The sequence below is a fragment of the Anabrus simplex genome, chromosome 1 (genome assembly GCF_040414725.1).
Source record: "Anabrus simplex isolate iqAnaSimp1 chromosome 1, ASM4041472v1, whole genome shotgun sequence".
Lineage (NCBI taxonomy): Eukaryota > Metazoa > Arthropoda > Insecta > Orthoptera > Tettigoniidae > Anabrus > Anabrus simplex.
Genome location: NC_090265.1, coordinates 1547761350 through 1547785508, shown reverse-complemented (window position 1 = coordinate 1547785508; position 24159 = coordinate 1547761350). Strand labels below are relative to the sequence as shown.

General features: G+C 38.7%; 1 protein-coding gene across 2 annotated transcripts in view; it reads right to left on the bottom strand.

The window, feature by feature from the left end:
• Positions 1–1836: 1836 nt before the first annotated feature.
• PpV (Protein phosphatase V) overlaps positions 1837–24159 on the bottom strand; it is a 60073-nt gene continuing 37750 nt past the window's right edge. Inside the window, exons 6-7 of one of the 2 annotated variants that reach the window (XM_067138082.2) lie at positions 16481–16642; positions 1837–2435 (exon numbers count right to left, since the gene is read on the bottom strand). In XM_067138082.2, coding sequence (XP_066994183.1) covers positions 2245–2435; positions 16481–16642 — 353 coding nt within the window. In that variant the 3' untranslated portion in view covers positions 1837–2244. Of the gene's footprint in view, positions 2436–14561; positions 15074–16480; positions 16643–24159 lie in introns of those variants that run through there. The other variant, XM_067138083.2, reaches the window with a different exon arrangement.

Here is a 24159-nt window from a genome sequence, read left to right as displayed (position 1 = left end):
AAGAGATGAAACATGGGTCCACCACTTTACCTCCAAAACAAAGAGAACATCGCTGGAATGAGTGCACACCACATCACCACCATGAAAACGGGCCAAGGTCCAACGTTCAGCAGGAAAGGTAATGACGAGTGTTCTCTGACATGGAGGGTGTAGTGCACATGGAATTTATGTCAAAAGGTACGACAATCAACTCAGCTTCATATTGTCAAATGTTGAACCGGTTGTGTAAGGCAATTAAAGAACAGCGACGGGGAAAATTGAGCACCGGTGTGATTTTGTTGCACGATAACGCAACACCTCACACGGCCCGCCAAACGTCTGAACTGCTGCAGCGATTCAAGTGGGAGGTATGGCAACATCCTGCATACATTCCAGACTTAGCGCCATGCGATTATCATGTGCTTGGGAAGCTGAAAAAGGATCTTGGTGGACGACGATTCCCAAACGATGAGGCTGTGAAAGCAGCTTTACACAGTGCTGGAGGTGATTTCTACGCATCTGGAATAGAAAAGTTGGTTGACCATTCCGAGAAATGATTACAGTCTCTTGGGGACTATGTGGAAATATGAACTTACATTGTATGTTGGCACAGCCATGTTGCCTATGTGTAGGTGGTTTCATAAATGGCCATAACTTGGAAGTGTAACTTACTTTTTGATTCACCCTCGTATATCATGACCCTCAGGACTATTTACTTCATCCACTCAACTGTTACCATGGCTCATGAATTATGACACACCGCAGGAACCCATACCATGAGACCCAGCCTTTAAGATAAAATATTTAATCCAGGAATTTTCCATCCATGAAAACAAGTAACTGACTTACCCCAGCTGAGTCTGCCAATTTGTCCACTTGAAGCATAAATCATGGACTATAATGAACCAACACAGGATGACTTCATGATAGCTGTACAAGCAATCGACTTTGCCGCCATTTAACTTTATTGTTTAATTATCTGTTTACCCATATTTCAGGATGCTTGCAGCAAACTAAAGACTTAAAATAACTGAGCATAGCAAGTGGAATGATTACCATGAATACACAGAGCAATGGAGCACTCAGAATGGACTAGACAGTCATCTACAGAGGTACTGAAGATTCAGCTCAGAGGTAGAAAAGGGAAAGTAAGTACAGTTGTGAGTCACTCAATTCTTAGAAATTTCTCTGTAGCAGTGTCATCAATTAATGATTTAATTATCACATCCAGCAATATTTATAAGTTACCAGAGCAAACCTTCCAAATTTACACCACATACTGAAAACATGTCACCTTCAAAATATTGTTTACATAGTTAAATAGAAGACTGAAATCAAAACAGTACACATCACTTCATTGAGTACATTCTTTCTAATCAAGGTTTGTTTAGCACTCATTACTTTTAGTGTTGTCCAGTTAGTGTAATATCTTGAGCTTTTCAACCAAACAAAATGTAATAAATTCCAAAATTGATTTTGATAGGGTGACCAATTTAAAAATTGTTATAAATATTCTGATAGAAATCAAACATGAAATTTATTTTATTTAGATGAAATTGACTGCATAACAGGGTGTGAAAGAAAAGATACAAAATGACAAGCAGCTAGAAGAGAGAGACATTAAATGATATACACTGTAACGTATAATCTTAATATCATCTAACACGTAAATGTTCTTTCCTTATAGGTGCATGTCACTATCTTAAATGCTATCTTCCACACTATTGTACCCCTTTTATTTCAGTTTCTTAATGTTATCAATTTGGTGTTCTATTTCTATAAACTGATCACTCATCCATAATGAATTTGGAAATTTATTGCATGTTCACCAACTGCAAAGATTTAGATAACTCACTATTGCTCTATCACAATTTTTATTAAAATGATTATCTTACAATCTTCATTAACTTCGGCTTTATAATCAGATATGAAATACAAGATACTATTTCATCGGGATAAATATAATACAAGAAACAAAACAGTTCCGGAAAGAAATCCAATTTATGGATGAGAAACTATTTGGGAATTCTTCGAAGGCAGGTCTCCGTGGCAGTTGCCTTGAGCATTGAAACAACAAGATCGTACCAAGAATCACTCACAAGTGTCCAAGTATTGGAGTATCACAAAGTTTTCTTCTATGGCAGCATCCTTGATATGAATTGTCATTCACTATATAAAATTTGTAACTGGTGATTGGTTTTGATGTTATAAAAGGGAATGGGGAATAGTGATGATTCATTCAACATAACTTTACACGTAAACTCATCACAAAAAATACGGTGTTGTCTGCTTGGGAGGTATGACCCTCTCAGAGTCTGGAACTGCTTGGAAGAGTTTAGGTTCTTTGTTGTCTATAGTGGTGAATTCAAGAATGGAGGCAATGTTCCCACAGCGGTAACAATAGTTTGGTGCAGACCACACAGTCACAAGTTTATCATCAAACATGTATTTGTAGCCTGAAACACACGAAAAAATAACAGTCCACGACAAAATGTACAACAGTTATAGCAATAATGAAGTACAGGGGTCATTTACTTGCACAATGAGAATCAAGTCATATGTGCATGAACATTAAAAAGAGCACACAGTAGGATAGAGACAATGACAGGGCAGTGTGGGAAGAGGAAGAAAAACAGTAGAAAGAAAACATAAAAGAACAAGTACAATCTCCACACGCTTTATATACAGCAGCAAATATATTGGCTCTTTCCTCATTAATCCCAGTTCCACAACATCCAGTTCTCAGCTCCCAACGAGCTTGTTTCCTTGATCAGGAGGGTGGGCTTCAACATTCATTGAGGGGTCACCTTGAAAACTCTTCAGTCCTTATATGGGAATTTTAGGATAAGAAAAAGGAAGAGAGAAAAAATATAAAACAGAATACAGGTGGAAAAAGGCCAGGAATAGAAGACATATACAGAAAAGGAACACAAGCCAATATTATTTGTTTACCCTATAGCTTTTAATGCCAGGACTGTTCGAGGACATGTTCGGCTTGCCTGGTGCAGGTCTTTCTATTTGACGCCCATGAGCGACCAGCGCATTTGGATGTGGGATAATGAAGATAACACTGTAGAGAGTGAGTGTGCACACACACTATTCATGGCGATTGACACTAAAGGGTCTGCTGAAGGCTTAATGTTCCCGTCCGATGGGTGAATCATCAACAGCAGTGTCATGCCCTCACACCATATGAACAATGCGGAGCAGTATGGAATGGAATCCAGGCTTTTGGCAGCAATCTAGTCATTAATAACTGTATAATACCATTTCTCCTACTCTGCAGGCCAACATTCTGAGGGTGGAAATTCTCTCTACCAACGGGTGTCAGACCATATACACTTGACATCTTAATGATGATTATCACCATGAGGGTGCCAGTATTAGTAACGAAAAGGAACCAAAAAATTAAAAGTCCCTTTGCACTTGTTTGTTTCTTCGCATTACATATACAATGATACAGTATAACAATAGAGTTACATACAGTATTAGAGAAAAGACTTGCTTGCACATAAATAACACACTGGATGTTTGATAGTAGTATGTTAATACTGGTTACTCGTCTTCATAATAACCTAATAATTAAAATTAGAGTTAGAGTAAGAGGTAGGAAACGCATGCAGGTCTCCCCACCATGTTTAGCCATCAGTGACGTCATCGGAACCCTCAGCGCCTTGTCCTCAGTATGAGGTAATACACACCTGTGAGCGATTCTGTTTTAGCCACAAGTAAGAGATAAGAGGACTTCACTGATATTTTAACCTCACCTCAGATAAGGCATTCCACTATTATAACAATAGAGTAATAAAATACAATGTGAATCAGGCAGCGTTCCTGATGTATTTAGATGGTCTGTATAAAAGGCTGTAACAATGCTAAAACTGTGATTGCAGTGGAATGGCAATTCCATACGTTCATGATCCCAATACCTAACTATGACAACAATAACAAGGGGCTCTAATGGTTACATTAAAGCTTGATGACTGCAATAAGTATGTCCATTGTTACAAAAAATATTAGGAAACTATATTCACTGTCAACAACACAAACAGTAAATGTTGTTCTCCAAGTGCCAAGAACTGACAAATTCCATGTTAACATTGGATAGTCTATACAAATTAATGAACCTGTATATTAACACTGATAGCACTGGTTTCATATACAACACAATGAACTGCCTTTATATAAAAAATTATTAAGGTTATAGACAAAAAAAATAATGCTGATATTAACAAAATAAAATTCTCAAGCAAATTTATCTATAGTATCAGTGGAATTTCTTTGCTTTTCTTCTTTCCTTATAGGCACTGTATTAACTGAAACTCGCCCTACGGCGTTCATTCGAATAAAAAAAACGGCTTCTCACAGAAGCGTAGCCACAAAGGGAGGGGGAGGTTACTGGGAATTAGAAACCCCCCCCCCATGGAATTTTTACAAAAATAAAATAAACAGAAACTGACAAACGATAAACTAAACAAACATTCAGAGACATAATTGTAGAACCAACAGATCTGTAATTCACTTATATCAGTGTCCTTATAATGACAAGTCATTCATGCAGTTCTATTGTGTTCTACCATAATTTTCTAACTACAACCCCTTCCCTCCCATCAACCGATCCTGGCTACGCTACTGGCTTCTCATGAAGCAACTTGCAAATTCTTGATTTTCGAGGAATTTCTTCTTCAGGATATCCGTAAGGTTTGTGATGATGTTAGAACCTTCTTAGTTCCTTCCCTTGGTAAAAATTGAACTCTTTTTTCATCTGCACTGCCGTGTTGCACCATCTCTCTGTAGGCTGCAAACTGTCTCTAGACGTCTCTGAAATCCAATTTCCACCCCTTGTTGTAGGTTGACCAGTTTTCTCTCCATAATCGCTTTCTATGCAGAGGTTCTTCTTCTTAACCCTAAAAGCTATATAGCCAGCGAAGTCTTCGAGTAGATCATCACAATTCTTGGTTTTGCGACTGTCCTTGAGTCGAACCCTCATTCATCCTCAACACTGGCCTTAGACTGGCACACGATATCCGAGTTTTGATCGACTTCATCAGTACCACATGATAAAATATTTGCACATAACGTGTCAGAATGAAAGAGGCTCGCCAACAGTACCCGGGAAACAAACTGTAAAATGATGATGATGATGGTGTCAATTTTCTGGAGAACAGTTGGAACTTCTTATCACCTCAGAAGCATTGAGGCTGCGTTGCAGCTGTTGGAAGATGATGGTCATAATATCTTCTGGACCCTCGAAGCTGAGAAAAATAGCTTTCAATAATGTCTTGATTACTCCTTGCTGCCACCGCTTAATTTATTTCCTAAAGCCACTGACCTAAAGTGCATGTTTCGTTTCTTTGCGTGCCTGCTATGATTTGTGTAACCTACAAAGGCACAACAAACCATACTGAAAAGTGTACACTATTGCTGCTTTTTAAGTTTTATCACATGAAATAAATACACACGGTTTCTTATACACCGCATATGTTACTATCGTGTATTATTACTTTCTAGCTTCTGCGTGCACAGCGATTCTGATTCAAACTATCTCTACCTCGACCAGGCAGCATCAGCACAAGGGTCCTGCGTGACGTCACAGCTCCGCTTTGCTACTGGGCATCTCTCCCGTAATCCCTGTCTTCTATTCTACATACCTTGGTAACTAAGTATGAGAACGCAGATGGTGAGGCAAGAATGTGTGTGTTCAGCTTAGAGAGTACATACAACTATGATTGAAGTCACCAGCTCAACAGCTTATTATGGACTGAACTGACACCTCTCAAAGGGGCTGTGATGGAAGAGTCTAATCCACAAACCCAAAACTAAGTCCATGCGCAAGCGCCACAATTTCCTGGCTGCACTCTAGGATCATAACACTAATACAAAAATTATTGAGGTTTCTTCATGAAAAGGACTAGGCACATCATGGTCAAATGATCGTAATATTTAATGTGTATGAATTCAAACTGGTAATCTGTGTGGCTATGTTGTATGATCTAGTATGTACCTTCTTTGACTTTGCTATAATTTTCGTGTTTATATGAGGTTCATGACTTCCATGTCTTCCCATCCTGGATTTCCTCTCTTTTCTCTCAACCCCTCAGATCCTCTGCTACTTTCTACCTCACCTAGGGTCTTCCTCTCCTTTCTTTCCAGCAACACTTGTTGCCCTAACTCTCTTTACTGCCGCTCGTCTGTTCTCTTCTCTATACCTGGTCAAACCATCTAAGCTTATATTTCCGAATGATCTTGTTCATAGGTCCCAACTTTACCATACATCCAAAGAAGTCTTTTCTGACTGTCTTTCCTTGTCACAGCATACTGCGATATCAGCCATTTCATTTTGACCACTTCAGTTTTCCTTTCTCTCGATTCCTTGTAATTGCCCATATTTCAGGTCCATAGCAGGTCTTAACACACACTTGTACCTTCTACTTTCATTTGACAGCTTACATTTCTTACCACATAACACCCCACTCAACTTTCTCCAGTTCATCCAGCCACATTGATACAGATCCATGTGTTCAGTCCTCTGTCCCTCTAAACACTTGATCTCAGATATTTGAATTTGGTAACAGAAGGTGACAGACATATCCTGGAGTTTTATGCTGCAGTCTTTTCCCTTCATGGCCATATATATTCGATCTTCACACTGCATATTTTTATCACTCCTGGATCTTCCAACACTTTTCTCCATTTCTCCAATTTCTCTCCAACCTCGTCCTTGGATCTTTCAAAGAGTACATCATCATCTGCAAACAGTATACTCATCATCGCCATAAGACCTATCTGTGTCGGTGCGACGTGAAGCCACTAGCAAAAAAAACAAAAACAAACCCAACAGTATACTCCATGGTGCTCTGTTTTTTACTATCACATCCCTTGTCAAACAGACAAGTAAAGGCTAAGAGCTGATCCCTGTTGTAGTCCTACTTATATGGAGAACCCATCACATCAGTTATACCTACACTGCTCATGGCTTGGGTTTCTGCTCCTCATACTGTTCGGAGATCAGAAGAATGCACATGCCCGGTGAGGCACGGGGCGAAAGGGGTTTTCACCACCAGAGCCAGTGACGCAATGGTTACCACAGCAACTTCGCTACTACCCAGGCGACTTTATATTATCTTCTACTGGCAGCTCATCGCTCTTGTAATCCAGCTGTGTCAGCGGTCATTGCTATTGTATTGTTCTGCGTTCGTGTTCCATTCTCAGTTGCTTGCCATTTATCCATTGTTATTGTTGTTGCTCTAAATTTCTCCAGTTATTTCTGTGTGTTACTGTTTTGTAAAGACAGCATAATGTCTGTCGTATGCAAGAAGGGAAAGACAATTCATAGTAAAGCTCGAGAAGTGATCAGGAATATTACAAACCAATGTGATGAGGAAGGTAGACAAGGAAAATTCAAGTACTTGGTAACAGAGGGTAACTTGCGGGCTGCTAATTATAGTGGTGTATCTGAACGACCTCAAACATCCGAAAGGAAGGACTTTCTGCTGGTGAATCTTCACTGTGTACTCCAAGTAAGAAGAGGCCTAGATCAGAGGAACGCAAGTTTCATTGTGATGAATTTGATAGAGGAGTCATAAGAGACGCCATAAACGACTTCTATGTAAAGCAGAGAATTGTTCCCACAGCACTAAAGCTGATGAAGGCAATTCAAGCGAAAATTAACTTTCCGTTTAAGGTGTACACACTAAGAAAGTTGTTACAAGATACGGGTTTCAAGTGGGAGACATGCGCCAGTAACAGGAAAATACTGACTGAGCGCCCAAATATTGTTTATTGGCAAAGTAACTATTTAAGACGCATTAGAATTTTCCATTCTCAGAACAGGAACATAATTTATATCGATAAATCTCGGGTAGACAATCTGACATTTAATAAATGCTGGCAGAGTGACAGTGTTCAGGGCATAACAACCAACAGATGCTCTTCAAATAGGCTTATACTTGTCCATGCTGGTTCTAAGAGTGGGTTTACTGATGGAGTAAAGATGATTTTTAGAGCAGAAAAAGCCATAGGATTACCATGGCCAAATTGATGATGATGATGCTTGTTGTTTAAAGGGGCCTAACATCTAGATCATCGGCCCCTAATGGTACGAAATGAGAGGAAATGATATGACAAATTAAAAACCCAAAATCCTCCACTGACCACAATTCAAAACGTGAGGATGAAAAATGAATGGATGGATGGATGGACATGAATTTAAAACGATCAGTGGAACCGACCCACAGTGCCTCACATGCACAGAAAACAATAGTATTACTGACCAAGGGACTGATTCTATACCACGATACTGAATCGGTAATGCTTGTAGTCGAAAGGAGTCCAAAATCCAAGTCCTCTGCCCCTCATAATGGTACTTACCGCTAGAAAAGTAGAACCATGGTATTTGTCATGGCGGTACTAATCAAGAGTAACGTACACTCGCGGTATTCCACACATTATGGTACAACTCACAGGTAACGAAATTCGCACATGTATTACAGACCTACTGTGTTTCGCACATTGCGGTGCCATTAACAGGCAACGCAAACCTATGGTGTTTATCACCTAAGTGGACTAACCACAGGGACTCGTACTATCTCGTGGTGTTCCTCAAATAGTGGGTACTAATCACAGGCAAGCCAGAACCATGGGTTCCGTCATCCCATGGTGTTGCTCATACAGCGCTACTAGTCACAGGTACCGTAAAAGCCATCGTGCTCTCGTTTGCTACTAATCACAAACCTGTTTGGTACCTAACATAGTGGTACTACGCGCAAGGAAAAGCGACCCATGGTGTTCCCCACGTGGCGGTACTAATCACAAGGAGTTTCATGGTTCTAATATAATCATCCCTTGGTCACCCCTCTTAGTTGCAGGGGATACCGTGGGTGTATTCTTGTCTACGTCCCCCACCCTGCCCTGCTACTGGCGTGTCGGAATTCCGAGTGACGTCATCTTCACTGCCATCTCGTCAGTCGCGTCAGCCATGCTTCATTCTCTTTGAGCCATGCACTGCAATCGAGAGCATAACGATGTCCCGTCTTTCTGAACCTTTTAAAAATCATTTCGTTCCCGACTATAGTCTAAACAGTGTGAATCTATTCCCAAATGGTTTCTGGAAGTGGTCTCTTATATTCCTAGTGGGTGTATATGTAGATGCAGCTACTCCTTCCGAATATAGCCGTCTGTAGAAGGCATGCCAAAAGCGGTGTTCTGTGTGCCAAACCATAAGCTGATAACTAGCGTGTTACGAGTTGTACTTCCGAATGTAATACATAGTAACTGGAAACATTCTTTTGATAACTGCGGCTGTTGAAACACAGACCCCTATTTTTAAGTACATTTCATGCTTGTTCGCTACATTTATCACATCAGGATTTTATAAACAGCTGTCCATGAGATAAGACAGACCACATTGTTTAGTTTAGGTATATTATCGCGCTGATAGTGCAAAAAGTTCCTCGACGGAAAGAATAAAAATAAATAGCATGGAAATATACCGCATTTATAGCGATAATGCGATTTATTATCATAATGTTTAATTTCATACGTTCGTTATCTCTTCCTTTTATTAACGCATACCCTAGTATGTTCTGTTTGGCGTTTCCGAAAATCGTTAGAAGTACATGGCGACATAAAATTATCATTATTATTTGTTAGGTACGTTGGCGAGTAAAACAATCATTTTAATTGGATAGCTTTTATCACGTTTTAAACTTACTTCTCTCCAAATATATACCTATATTGGCCCGAGTTATGAGATATTAAACTATCACTTTATTAATGATCTCGCCTGCTGTATAAATAGCAATAACTGCGAATGCGCTAATATTTCTCAACTAAAGTAAACTCGTTTCCTCATCCCAAGGTGGTACAGCTCTTTTTAGACACACCCCCAGTGGAGGGGAGTTACACGTGCCGCTTTTACCGCATATCAACATTCCTGCCATTCGTACATCTCTGGCAGTACGGTACCGGGAATCCAAGTCAGACTCCCGAGAACAGCAACTAATTGTGCTAACCATTACGCTGGCAGGCATTATTAACTAAAAAACACAGACATATAGCATGACTGATGCATGCTTGCAATGCGCGAGTCGGACACGAAGCTGGGCCTAGTCACCTATTTGTGCGACGTCATCAGAGCTGCAGTAGACCTATGCTACCGAGGCGGACATTTCTTAACTACAAAACACAAATGCACCGCATGGATTCGACGCGTTTTCATTGCGTAGGTCGAACGCACAAAACTATTCACAAATTTGTGCGATGTCATCAGAGCTGCAATAAGATTTGTACCCGCTTCGAAGCAGAATCGTTGTTCTTCTCTGACGAATTACGTTGGGGGGGTCTTATATGCGAGATTTATTATTTAATTTTATTTGTCTCGAAAAGCCAGGGGGGGTCCAATTAACGAGAGGGTCTAATACATGAGTAAATACGGTACAGTAGAACCTCAATTACACGTTCCCGGAAACTACGTTTTCCCGTATTATACATTCAAATTACGTGGTCCCGCGAGCATCATAATTAAATCACATTGTAAAAGTACCGCATTATCCGTTCCTTGAAGAAACAATTTCCCGGATCAACCGTCCAGAAATTTCAGTCCCATCAACGCTAAATCCTCGATCATGCGTTCTTCAAGAAACTGCATCTCACAAAAGGACGGCGCCGGCATACTTACGGATCTTGGTGTTAACGTCTCGTCATTGCGATAATTTGAGGAAATACTGTACTGGAAAAGCGATCAGCGGCGAACTTGCATTAAGGGACCATCTTAGCATCACATTCGGGTGGTATTGTTTAGAGAATCCGTGGAAATCATAAACAGAGTGTCCACACCAACTGGAAGGAGACAGAGCGCATTTCGACAGCTCTACGTGAAGACGGAACGAATTTCGTCAAATGTTCGTACTTGCAAAACGTCTACATTAAGTCCAGTGTTAGATGTTTATTTTTTTACTTTTTTCGAGTATCGTCGAACAGGTTTTCGGCATTTCCCTCAGGGCACTGTACAGTCACTGGACTTTCAGGCAGGAATCGAAACGGCTCCTTCTTAAGTAGATAACACAAATTTACAGTACTATTTTAATATTATCGTACACGATTATGTTAGGTTTTGGAATCGCCTATTACTGTTTTCGTCCTAATATAAGACAGGGAATTTCACGTTTTTGTGTTAAAATGTTGTAAAAACCGCAGGCGGTTTATTTGCGCATGTTACACTGAAAGCTTTGTGACATTTCGCACTCGTATCGACTTGTACGGCGAGCGCGCTTTCCAGCTGAGCTCAAGGTCGAGAATAATCATAATTTCGGAAGCGTTAATGATATTTTTTCTCTTTCCAATTTGATTGTGATTAGTGACGGGTAGAACTGAATTTAATGCATTCGAGAACTTGAAGATTGATACTTACATTTGAAACAATTTGAAACCATATTCTCGAGTTCAACATAACCTTGAAAAGCCGACAAAGGCCTAATTTACGTGGTACAAGATTTCCATAAACTGACTACGAGCAGTATACCGGTGACCAAATTACAATGGAAGATAAAAAAAGATTTCGTCATCATGTTGGGCGCTTTTGTACCTAATGTGCTTCATTTTATTAGATTATAGAATTAAAAACTCCTTGTGGTCGATTGTTGTTTGGCTTGCCGCTATGGGTATTAGATTTTTCGAAGAGTTTGACTCTGGCTGATCAAAGTTGCTGAACTGGAATAAGTTTTTAGTGCAAAACTGACAAAGTTAACCCGGTAAAACTAAATGTAAAGTTTCGAGATTTTTAAGTCATGTACCGGTAATTAATGTTCAAAGCCGGCCCCGCGATCTAACTTGCCTGCCTCTCACCCGGAGGACCCGGGTTCGATTACCGGCCGGGTTAGGCGTTTTTACCTCTATATCAGGGCTGGTTTCAGGTTCATTCTTTCTACGATAATTTTAATTGAGGAGCTATTGAATGATGAGATGGTGGCCCCAGCCTAGAGAGCCCGGAATAAAGGCCGAGAGAATTCGTCACACTGACCATGTATCACCTCGTAATCTGCAGGCCTTCGGACCGAGGGCAGTCGCTTGGTAGGCGGAAGTCCCATTGGGGCTGTTGTTTGGTTTGGCTTAGGGGTCTTTGTAAGATTATAAGTATACATATGTCATTTTTGTGATGTTTAGCCAAATTGTTGATGGTTCACTCGTTCCTGGATTTTCCGTTTTCCCGTGTTGTACATTTTTTTCCGGTGGTCCCTCCAAAAACGGAGAATCGAGGTTCCACTGTATATGCCTTGCTCCTACTGTAAATATGTTAATATTCATTCTTAGTAATTATAATTTAAGTATAAATCAGGTACCTGATTTAACCTTGAGGTTGTACAGCGACTGACGATGCCTTCTATGAAAGGCAAAACATGTCTCACATTCTTATGGTAATAATGTTAAATTCCTAACTGTTCAAAAAAAATTAATGTATTCGATAGATGATATTAATAAATCTTCAATGCGGATCCATAATGATATTTATCACTTGTAAGTGGTGTGTTCCGAGCTATCAGTGGAGAGATGGCGTGGAATGACATTAGTAGATGAATAAGTTTGAGTGGTGTCTTTAAAAGTAGGAAAGATCACAATGTGAAGATAAAGTTGGAATTCAAGAGGACAAATTTGGGCAAATATTCATTTATAGGAAAGGAAGTTACGGATTGGAATAACTTACCAAGGGAAATATTCAATAAATTTCCAATTTCTTTGAAATATTTTTCTTTTAAACTAGGAAAACAACAGATAGGGAATCTGCCACCTGGGCGACTGCCCTACAGTCGAGCCGCTGGCTGTCCGGCCCTGACGTTTCTCAGACAGTGTTGCCGATTTTGAACCATACGATATAAACAAACACACACACCTGAAATATTTCACATATACGTAGATCAGATTGTGTGTTAATGCGACGGAAATGCGTACGGAAAGGTGCGAAAATTACCTCTAATATATTGAAAACCAACACTAGTGTAATCATAATAATAAAACGTTCCAATTAATTTTATGTGCACTCAATAACAGCGTAAATATAACAAAAGATTCCAGTCGAAGTTATGCACATTCCAAGAACAGCGTAAAGATAACAAAACACTGCAGTCAAAGTTAAGCACGGTCAAAGAATAGAATAACCGTAACTCAAAAACAGTAGGCTATAGACGTAATATAAAATAACATTAAAACGGAACTGTGTGAATAGTATCACCGTAAATTTAATAAGTCAGAATAAAAAACCCTGAAAATAGTATGAACGTGGCAATAAAAACGACGCTTTTCACGGTTGTCCTACCTACTTTTAAAGCGTCACAAACTCGATCCACCACTTTTGTAACAGGAAGAAGAGGCCCACCGTTATCACGCTCTTTCTCAAAATATTCACGCAGTCGGTATATAAATTCACGGCATTGGCTCTTAAAACAACTGATTTTTTTCTTACTCGTTTTCGATGATCCACTGGCCATGTCACAATAACGAAAACAAACGGCTTACACACACAGTGAATGCATGCACTTCATGCAGGCTAGCGAGGAACTGAGGCCACGTGTTTCTCTTCAAAGAAGTGGCATCACCGCACTAGCAGTACAAGACAGTCATGGCGACATGAACGGTGATTGGTGCTTGCTGTAAAATCTTAAATCTGGTGCGCCAGTGACGTCAGGCATTGCAAACCGTGACGATTATTCAACCACTAGCAGAACTCTTAGTATTCTTTGTTGTAAAATACCTTTAATTAAAACAATAATATAAAATCGACGAGGGGTGTAGGTTTCAATGATTAAATATTAAAATCATACGGCACATTGTAAATTCATAACAGTGTTTTCAAGGTTATATGTATAGTTTCAAATAGCCGCAGGTTGGCAATACTCTTTACTCTTATTTTTTCTTTTCATCACAATCTGTCAGGGCCGGACAGCCAACGGCTGGACTGTAAATGCAGATCAGTAGTGATCGACTGGTTTGATTTTTAAATATCCTATGGCCATTCATTATTTGAAAAAGGAGAATCTTCACTAACAATAGTTCAATGGTTATGTCGCCAGTGAGGTCAGCTGCCTTAACCCATAGCCGCAGCGCTGTTACACCGGCTAGGCTTTTCCGTCTCGCGGCACCAAACACTGCTTAGGAATCACGCGGAGGGAGCAGACTGAAAAATATCTCCAGCCTCACTGTTTTTGTTCCTGTATTGTTGTAAGTTGTGCTACGAGTTACATTTGTGTATGTGATAAGAGGTGTACTGCGAGTTACGGCGGACCACGTTCATTATGGTTGCTAAAAGTAAGAAGCTGACTCTTCAACAAAAAATCGACATCATTAGTGATACTGAAAGGGATAGCCAAGTACCTCTGTCACAGATGACAAGAAAAATATGACTCAGCACCCTCTACACTGTTTGGCATCATGAAACAGAAGGAAGCTATTCTGGCCGCTATTCTGGGGCAAAAATACGGAACAAAATTCATTCTTCGCCTACGAGGAACTCGAAAACATTTTAATGAAATGGTTTGAGGGAAAAAGGAGTGAGAAAGCTACAATTAAGTTAACACATGAAAAAGGTTCTACCTGATCGATACTTTAATTTTTTTATTTTATTATTTAGCCTTCGGCTAAATTTTTGTCATTAAAACTTACATGTTTCGATTGCTTAGCAATCATCATCAGCTGTTTTACATAATGCTTAGGTGAAAAATAGCATAAGACAATTCCATAATTAAGATTAAAATTTGTGTTAGTAAGGGACAAGTAGGTGGTGGGGGAGGGGTGGGGGTAGAAAAAATCCGTGAAGGGTGGGTGGGGGCAATTGTTAGTTAATGATTAAAAACTTATACAAATTAAAAAACTATTTTTGAAATGAAAAAGACTTTGGTTTCATTCTATGTCACTTGCACTGGTTATTTATTAAATTCGGCGGTTTTTAGCATGATGCTCTTGCAAACTTGTCTTGGTTGTATAATGTTCCTTCTTTTGCTAGACCTTTCTTGTTTGTATCTCGTTACTGTCCGGTGGAGAAGATTATGTTCATTGTTGGTCGAATTATTCAGGTTTCGTTAAGTTGGATAGTTTGGAATACGACCTGTAACCGGAAGAAAATTTTTAAAAAAGTAAAGTATTGATCAGGTGGAACCTTTTTCACGTGTTAACTTGATTACAATATTAATACGGAATGAAGTGGATAGTATGTAAAGCTACAATTGATGGGAACATACTTAAACAAAAAGGTTGAGAATTCTCACTTAAGCTGGGTTTGGTCAATTTCCATGCTTTGAATGACTGGTTTGATCATTTTAACAAATGGCACAATCTTTTGTTCCAAAACGTGTGGCGAGAATGTAGAAGTTAATGACGATATAGTTGTGTACTGGAAAAAGACTACGTTGCCCCGACTTCTTGAGGATATGATGCTAAGGATATTTTAACGCCGATAAAACGGGAGTGTTTTACAATTTGCTCCCATCCAAGACATATGCTGTTCACAGAGAAAAATGCCATGAAGGCAGAAAAAAGTAAAGAAAGACAGACAGCATTATGTGCTAACAGCGACGGGAGTGAATAATTACCTCCATTAATAACTAGAAAATTTAAGAATCCAAGATGTTTCAAGAACACCCATACACTCCCGAGTAAATATGATTTTAACAAAAATGCGTGGAAGACATCTGAGATATTTCTAAAATTTTTACAAAGCTTGGATGGTAAGATGAGATCGGTAGGAAGGAAGTGCTGGTGATAGATGTCCAGCTCATCGTTCAGATACATCTTTCCTCTGAACTGCACCAGTCACCTGCAGCCTTTGGACCTTGACATTATTCATTCTGTGAAAGTGAAGTACAGGAACACCCTGGTTCAAAGAGCTATTTCTCTCCTCAAAAGAAATGAGGAAATGAAATTGAATATACTCCAGCCATGCATATGTTTGTAGCATCATGGCAACTATTCACAACGGACACTATTGAAAACTGCTTTGGCCATGTGGGTTTTGGTGCCATTTCAGAAGATTTTAATGAAGGTGTTACTGATGACATTGGGGAATATTGGGAGGTTGTATCAAAGGACTCGAGTGCCACAACATTCGAAGAATTTGTTACTTGTGATGATATCCTAACCTCAGCACCGTAGATGAATGTTGGAGATCTTCGTGATGATGCTAAAAGACAAAGTACTGAAGAGGAAGAAGAAGAGGTTCCACCAGAAGCAACTTTTGGTGCTGGAGTGGAGGGACTAGATACTGTCCACCGGTACTTCTCATCCACCGTTGATAAAGACCTCAACAGTCTCAACCAAATTCAGAGAAAACTTCTTACTGTGAGACATCTGGGCAAGAGGAAACTACTGTACCGGACTATTTCAGAAAGTAAAGGATAATATGACTTTTTTTTTTTTTTTTTTGCTAGTGGCTTTACGTCGCACTGACACAGATAGCAGCAAAATGGTTAAATTTCTTCCATAAGTTTGTTCAGTTAATATACGTAATGGCATTTACCTTCATGCACCAACTGATGTGCTCTACATATAAGTTTTAGGCTATTTAACATCATAAATTCGTGGGTGACTTTTGCTCCAAATAACCAACCAGCTCCTCGTGGGCTTACAGCCCATGTTTCAACATCCTCAGGATCCGACCAAACAAGATCACAGAAGGCACCTGTAAAAAGCATAAAATATATATAATTCAGCTGAATTTATAAATATCAAAGCAACAAGGCATGGAAATAATCATATTAAAACAACGTTAAAAATTGATCAGGTAACACTACTGATGGGGACTATTCAAGTTTAGTAAAATTTAAACAATCATACCTGAATAGAGCTGAAGGATAGTTAAGGGATGAAATGTGTCTCATAAATGCAGGACACCAATCCACCCACCCCTTTTACTATACAACACTTTCTTAAAATCCAGTTCAACATTTGAACAGAAATAGTGCTCAGTATGAAGAAGGTAAGTTTTTCCCCATGAACATAGGCCTATTTTGTAGTTACAGCTGAACCTCAGTATCTCAAACCTCTATTATTCGAATTTTCAGTATCTAGAAGCAACTTCAATTTCTGGGCCCTATGTCCTATACTTCACGTGTATTTATTTCTCTAATACTCGAATTTTTATTACATGAATTTATCGAAGCAAACGTTTCCACCTAGAAGCAGAAAATATTCTGTAACTAGAATTTTGTACAACATTAACTGTGAAATACAGCATTTATGGTTTGTGTGTTATTGTTCCGAAATGTACTACCAGGTACTATCGTACATCTTCCCGGCCAAACTCAGTATGATAACATAGCAACTTATCTACGCACCGTGGTGTGTTGGAACACAGGCAACTGCGATAGGAAGTGAAAGTACGATAAAGCTCTACAGGCCATCCCCATGCATTACATCAGTACCAGGAAAAACATACAGCATCTTCCTGACTAGTCATTCAGCAGTTGCATACAGTCCTACAAGTGTAAAGCTTAGAGAAACACAGGGTAAAATGACCTAAGGGTTAAAGTTTAGAAACTGGAACAGAAAAGAAGAGATTAGATAACCAACATGGCACAGCTCACACAAAATCAGAGTATGCTACACAAGGTTCAAACTTAGAAACTTAGGTCCGGCTAGTGACAAGACCATTGAGCTGGATTGGTTAGGTCTGGCTAGTGGCAACGATCATTGCATTCTATGTTCAAGAGTAGACAAAAATTCAGTTAATGACAACTTCGACATACCCACTATGGCCAGTAATACGAACTGCTGGTCACTAGTAGAAGTTTGTGGATTCATTCATGGAGTGGAGAAAATTAATTTAGTTCTGTAAATTTTCACTTTGATCTCTCTATTACACCATCCACTATGATTTAAATACTTAATAAAGCTGTGATTAATTCTGCAATTTGATTATTTCCCTGGAATGTGGTAGCAGTGGGCCACACACAATGCAAGCTCTATCAGAGAGAATAGAAATTGGCCTCCAGCAAATAGGAACACAGGAAATTGTCGCATTTCAGAAATTGATATAGTGTTGGTTTGAATTTTTCTATATAAGTACGAACACAATTAGGAGTGGGGCAGCGAGTCCTTGGTATAAAGAAAAGATCTCTCCTCTCAGCTACTTTATGCATCTATTCACATTATTTTTGCAAAATTTGCTACTATCTAAAAATCTGCATGGACTAGTGAAGTGTAACCATCTTAGGTCTTGGTGAAAAAATTCAAGTGATAAGTGTAGTTGAGAGGGTCAGAAAAGAATTAAGGACATTTAAGATGAGTATGAATTCCTCCCTGCACACAGTCTACACTATTCAAACATAACGTTTTCAGTTTATCGAAAACATGAGATAGGCTGGTCAAAATCTACAATAAATTAACAAAACATGATGTATCTCTGATTTTTTAGTATGTTGTTTGGACCCATTAGGGCTATGTATACCCAAGTTTGCAACTCTCAAAAAGTTGTGGAAAAATGTTTACACACGAAAAACAGCAAAATTTTCGGACTTGTTTCAGATTCTGCTCTATATCTCCTAATCCATGCATTTTTTTAAGAGCTTTAATTTGTGACAAATTAAGCCCAGTCAGAGCTTTGTAGATCAACTGGTTACCAAATTACGGCACACTGAAAATAGGCCAGTGTTTCCAAAACTTGAAAATTTTAGTTTTAGCCCTTCTTTGGACCGAAATTGCGTTGAAACTGTTGATCCTACGAGTAGAACATTTAGAATATAATTTGTAGGCAATTTAATTAGCTTTAAATTCAGCGCAGAGCAGGGTCTGAAAGCCTCATAGTTCTCTCAAAATCTAAAAAAAAAACATACGGTAAAATCGCATTTTTCCAGAAATATTTCATAACCTTTCCATCTTTTGTTTTTTTGGTTTGGTAATGAAAAAGAAGGCATGTAATCATTTAAAAAACGGTGAAATTATTTTAATATAAACATAAGTAATCAAAAGTACAGTAACTTAATCAGTCAATCAAATTAGACACATAGTCAAACTCGTAGCCTTGCTTTTGATGGCCCTGGGCCGTCACTTTCGTTGCTCTCTTCAATAGGCAGGTCTTCGTCCCATATAGGTAGGTACAATAGAGTTAAATTAATGTATTATTAAGGTCCACCTTTTCAATACAAAATATACAGAGTTTAAATTACATAAATTATTAGGGACTAGTTTCGACCTAATATTAGGTCATCATCAGCCTAAAGAAAAATTAAAACATAAATACTGAAGAAATCAAACAATGTAAAGACATATAAGGTCTCGTAAATGTACATACCATGTGAGATATTGAGAAAAGAATTATAGAGACGTGCAGAGATTCATAAAAAGTCCATTGCTCATTAAAAAGATGTTAAAGATAGGAATCCTTGAGTTGTTGGATAGGGAGTTTAGTATACGCTGGCTCCTTTAAGATGCTGTTATCCAACTGAAGAACAACTAAGCCGAAGTCACGTCGTTTATTTACGATTAAAGTCCAGTGCGCCGTACAGCATTAAAAAGTTGTAAGAGATGGAAATCTTTCAGTTGCAGGTCAAGGAATTCAATATATGCTTGCTCTTAAATGTGCTGTTGTATATTCGAAGAACAACTGGGACGAGGTTATGTCGTTTTTTCAGGATATTCATAAACTTAAAAACACATAGATGCTAGAAAGGCTCTTCTGTCTTTTGGAACTTAAAGGAAGGCGACTGTTGTGCGTGGAGGCTTAAGAATCTGGAGATGCGCTACACTATGTTAAAAAATAGAGATCCATAAAAAAGTCCAGTGCGCCGTAGAAAAGTAAAAAGTCGTAAAAGTAATCCTTAAGTTGCTGGTCATATAATTTAAAGTTAAAAATTTCATTGTTCCGTATTGAAGAATATTACAGTTAAAATTGAAATAATTGATAAAGAGATCGACATCGACTCTCTTCTTGTGGATCTTGATAGAGGTGGAACGCGTTGCGAAAGTCCGTAAAGAAAAAAATTCACAAATAAATTAAACCCCACCTTACATATTGAAATACGAGCTACTCACAGGAGAAACAAAAACTATACTGTGAGCTCAGAGATAAGAAACCGGATAGTGTGGCGTGAAAGAGGGGGTGAAGACAAAGAAGCCTTGAGCTGGCCCCTACGATGTGAGAGAGGGTTGGAGGAGTGGAAGGAACACCTGCCTACGCACAACAAAGAACCACTACAATCCTCAAGGGCAAGGGCACTTGCCACTCTACCATTTTTTGCACACATTAGCTTGACTAATAATATTGGTACCTACCAACAATTTATTCAACTTACATACCTCTTATATGATAACACGTTTGCATGTTTAAATCTCACTTCATGCAACAAAAAAGTGGTTAGGTACATTTCTGGAAAAGTGCGATTTTAACTTGTATGGATTTTTTTGAGATTTTGAGAGAACTACGAGGCTTACAGACCCAGCTCTGTGCTTAATTTAAAGGTAATTAAATTGCCTACAAATTATATTCCAAAAGTTCAACTTGTTGGATCAATGGTTTCAACACCATTTCGGTCCAAAGAAGTGTTAAAACTAAAATTTACAATTTTTGGAAAACTGGCATATTTTCAAAGTGGCGTAACTAACTTACAGAGCTCTGGTTGGGCATAATATGTCACAAATTTAATCCTCTTGAAAAACATATCGAGTAGCTTTCGATGAAAAATGCATGGATTAGGAGATATAGAGCAGATTCTGAAGTCCAAAAATTTTGCAGTTTTTCGTGTGTAAACATTTTTCCACAAATTTTTCAGAGTTGCAAACGTGAGTATACATAGCCCTAATGGGTACAAACAACATACTAAAAAATCAGTGATACATCATGTTTCGTTAATTTATTGTTGATTTTGACCAGCCTATCTCATGTTTTCGATAAACTGAAAAAGTTATGTTTGAACAATGTAGACTGTATGCAGGGAGGAATTCCATACTCATCTTAAATGTCCTTAATTCTTTTCTGGCCCTCTCAACTACACTTATCACTTGAATTTTTTCACCAAGACCTAAGATGTCAGAATGTTATCGGTTAAAATGGGTGAATATCGTGTTATGTACAGAATTTCAAGGAGCATTTGATGGCATTAACAAAAAAAAAATGTAAAAAAAATAATTTAGTCGGAAAATGGTAATATAATGGAAAGTTATGCCAAATGCAAAATCTTCATTGCATAGAACTTATGTCTTAACTGCAATTTTATATTATTTTCCTCATTTTTTCACTGCTGGTAAAGAAACATTTCAGCTTGATGTAGGTAAGTTTATTTTAAAATTTAAATAACAAAATGCAGTATATGTGTTTATTTTCAGTCATCTTCACGGATTTTTATGTACAGGCATGAAAAAGTCAGTCGCTGGCCAGCGTCTTTCATATTGAATCTGCACGGGAGAGTCAAAGCGAGGCTAATGGGCTTCAGATATCGAAGTTATTTTTAAAACAATCCCAAAATTCTTATCTTGCTTAGTTCTTAATTTGTGACAGGAAGAATGTCTCCTTGAATTTTGGTTTCACGCATGACTCGGCTGACTGTCTGAAGTACCGGTAGTGATCTCCCAAACATGAGCTTTTAACATTTCCAGACAGTCACATGCAGTGCAGCGCTCATTTTGTCAGTAGTATGTACAATAGTGATTAAATACATATCAGTGACATGTACAATTCTTGAAGGCAAGTGTATTTCCTTTGTGTGGTTCGTACTCGTGCGTGGGGATCTTAGTTCGAAGAAAAAGGCAGAAATGTGTACACAAAAAAGTCAGTCGCTGGCCATCATCTTTGCTATTGACTTGGCATGGCGGGGTTAAAGCAAAGCAAACAGTCTTATTTTAAAATCACACCTCAAGTCCTTATCTCGCTTTTCTCTTAATTTATGACAGGGAGAACATCTCGTTTCACACGTGACTCGGCTGGCTGGCCAGTAGGAATCTCCCAAACAGTGAGCATTTAAATATACAGACAGTCGTGTGCAGTGGCGTTCATTTAATCAGTATTATAAGATTAATTAAATAAAGGTCAGTGATAAATGTATAGTTCTTGAGGACGAGTGGATTGTGTTTGTGTGATCTGTGCAGTTGTGAGTTCGTGCTCGTGCTTGTTTGGGGGGTTCTTAGTTCGAAGAAAAAGTGCAGAAAGATGTACAATGGATCGTCAAATTAAAAAGAAACGTTCCATAGGTAAACTCAGGGGAAAAGAATGCAATATTATAATGAGTGTCCTGGATTATTTTTTAAAGATTATGAATGTGAATAGTGCAGTCAGTGAAACAGCTAAAGCTACAGGTTGTTCCAAAAGAACCATGTATGCCATAAGGAGGGAACACACACATGGTCCTTTGCAAACTCCCGCCAAAAAAACAAAAAAGAGAAGGACAGTAGAAAAATGCAAGGAAAATTAAATATGAAGAAATTGAGCAAAGCGGAGTGTGTCGGGTGGTTCACACTCTTATTTGCTAACGTACCACCGACATTGAACGTGATTTTGAGTCAGGTAAATGGAGAAGATTCTTTGCCATGATTTTCCAACGCTACGTTGTATCGCTTCTTATATAATATAGGCTTCCGTTATTTAAGACAGGGTAATAAAGCAGCTTTCCGATGAAATTATTAATTGGAGGCACAGATATCTCAGGAAGATAAAACATTTGAGGGCACAAAATAAAGCTATAATTTACACAGATGTATCATGGGTAAATATTGGGCAGACAGTGACAAAAGAATGAAAGGATACGACAGTGAAAAGAGCACGGCAGGCTGCCACTGAAGGGGTGAGTTCGGGACTTAGGCACTAAAAAGCCGAGGACCACGATTCGCCTTAGTCCACGCAGGTAATCAACATGGTTTTGTTCCATATGCTAAACCTACATTTTTATGCCATAAAAACACGGCGGACGCCCACAAGGAAATGACTGGTGAAATTTACGAGAAGTGGTTTTCGGAACAACTGTTGAGGAACACTCCTGAAAGTGCTGTGATCATGCTGGATAATACCGCTTATCATTCCCATAAGTTGGAACCTTTGCCGGTGGCTTCTTGGGGAAAAGATGACATCATACAGTGGTTACATAAAAAACAAATATCTTTTGAGGACGGGATGCTCAAGCGAGAAATGTTGCACATCGCTTCTCAGCATAGGGCCCTGTATGATAAGCAGAGAATAGATGAAATGACAAAAAGCAGCAGGTCGGCAGATTCTACGTCTCCCACCTTATCACTGCTAGTTAAACCCTATTGTGATGGTGTGGTCCCAGGTGAAAAACTACATCCGGTATCATAACTTATCATTCAAGAAAAATGATATGGAAAATTTAATAACTGCTGCGTATAAGAACATTACAGTGGACAATAGGGCAAATTACGTGAACAAAATAAAGAAAAATGAAAGATTTGTGGAAAGCAGACGAATTACAGGACAATGTCAACAATGAACTGTTTTTAATAAGACTTTCTTCATCGTCCGGATCATCAAGTTCATCTCTCGAACCCAGTTCATCCAAAGCGGGAACATCAGGCCTTGCAGAAATGATAGAAGGTGTACATCCAATGTCTGAGAGCAACGACAGTGATTAAGGTATGTTGTATTTATTTTACCATCCTACTAGTATAAATTTATGAATGAAAAAATTACAAATGAATAATGTGGAACTGTGACGCCCTGTTTGAGTCACACTCGAGCGTGATCTTCACGAGTCGATTTTACAACAGCGCGCTCCATCTACGCTGTATTGCAATTTAAGGTTGGAACGCTCTATAGGTTGTAATTTTGTGGCATGTCTTGGAATACATGCATGATAATGATCTGTAAGAAAATGTGTAGTTAATAATTAAAGAGTACCTTTTAGGACTTTATTTTCAGTGATATACGAATAACCTTCATAACAGTCCTGAACGACAAGCTGCTGTCTAAATCATAGAACTTAGTAGAGATAATTATAACCTCACCCATATCCCAAATGTACTTTACCTCAGAGTAACTTCCTGTAGGACTCATTACGAGCTAATGAAAAATAGTGTGAAATGATGTTTTATTAAAGTTTGAATTAATCCAATTTCTGTATCTGTCAGTGGTGTGAGGTGTCGCATATATGCTCTACAAATGCTGAATGCCAACTGTATCTAGATGCTTTTTTGTGTTCCTTGTATCTGGTGTGAAAATTGTGTTTGATGTGGCCATATACTGTATATGCGGAATTG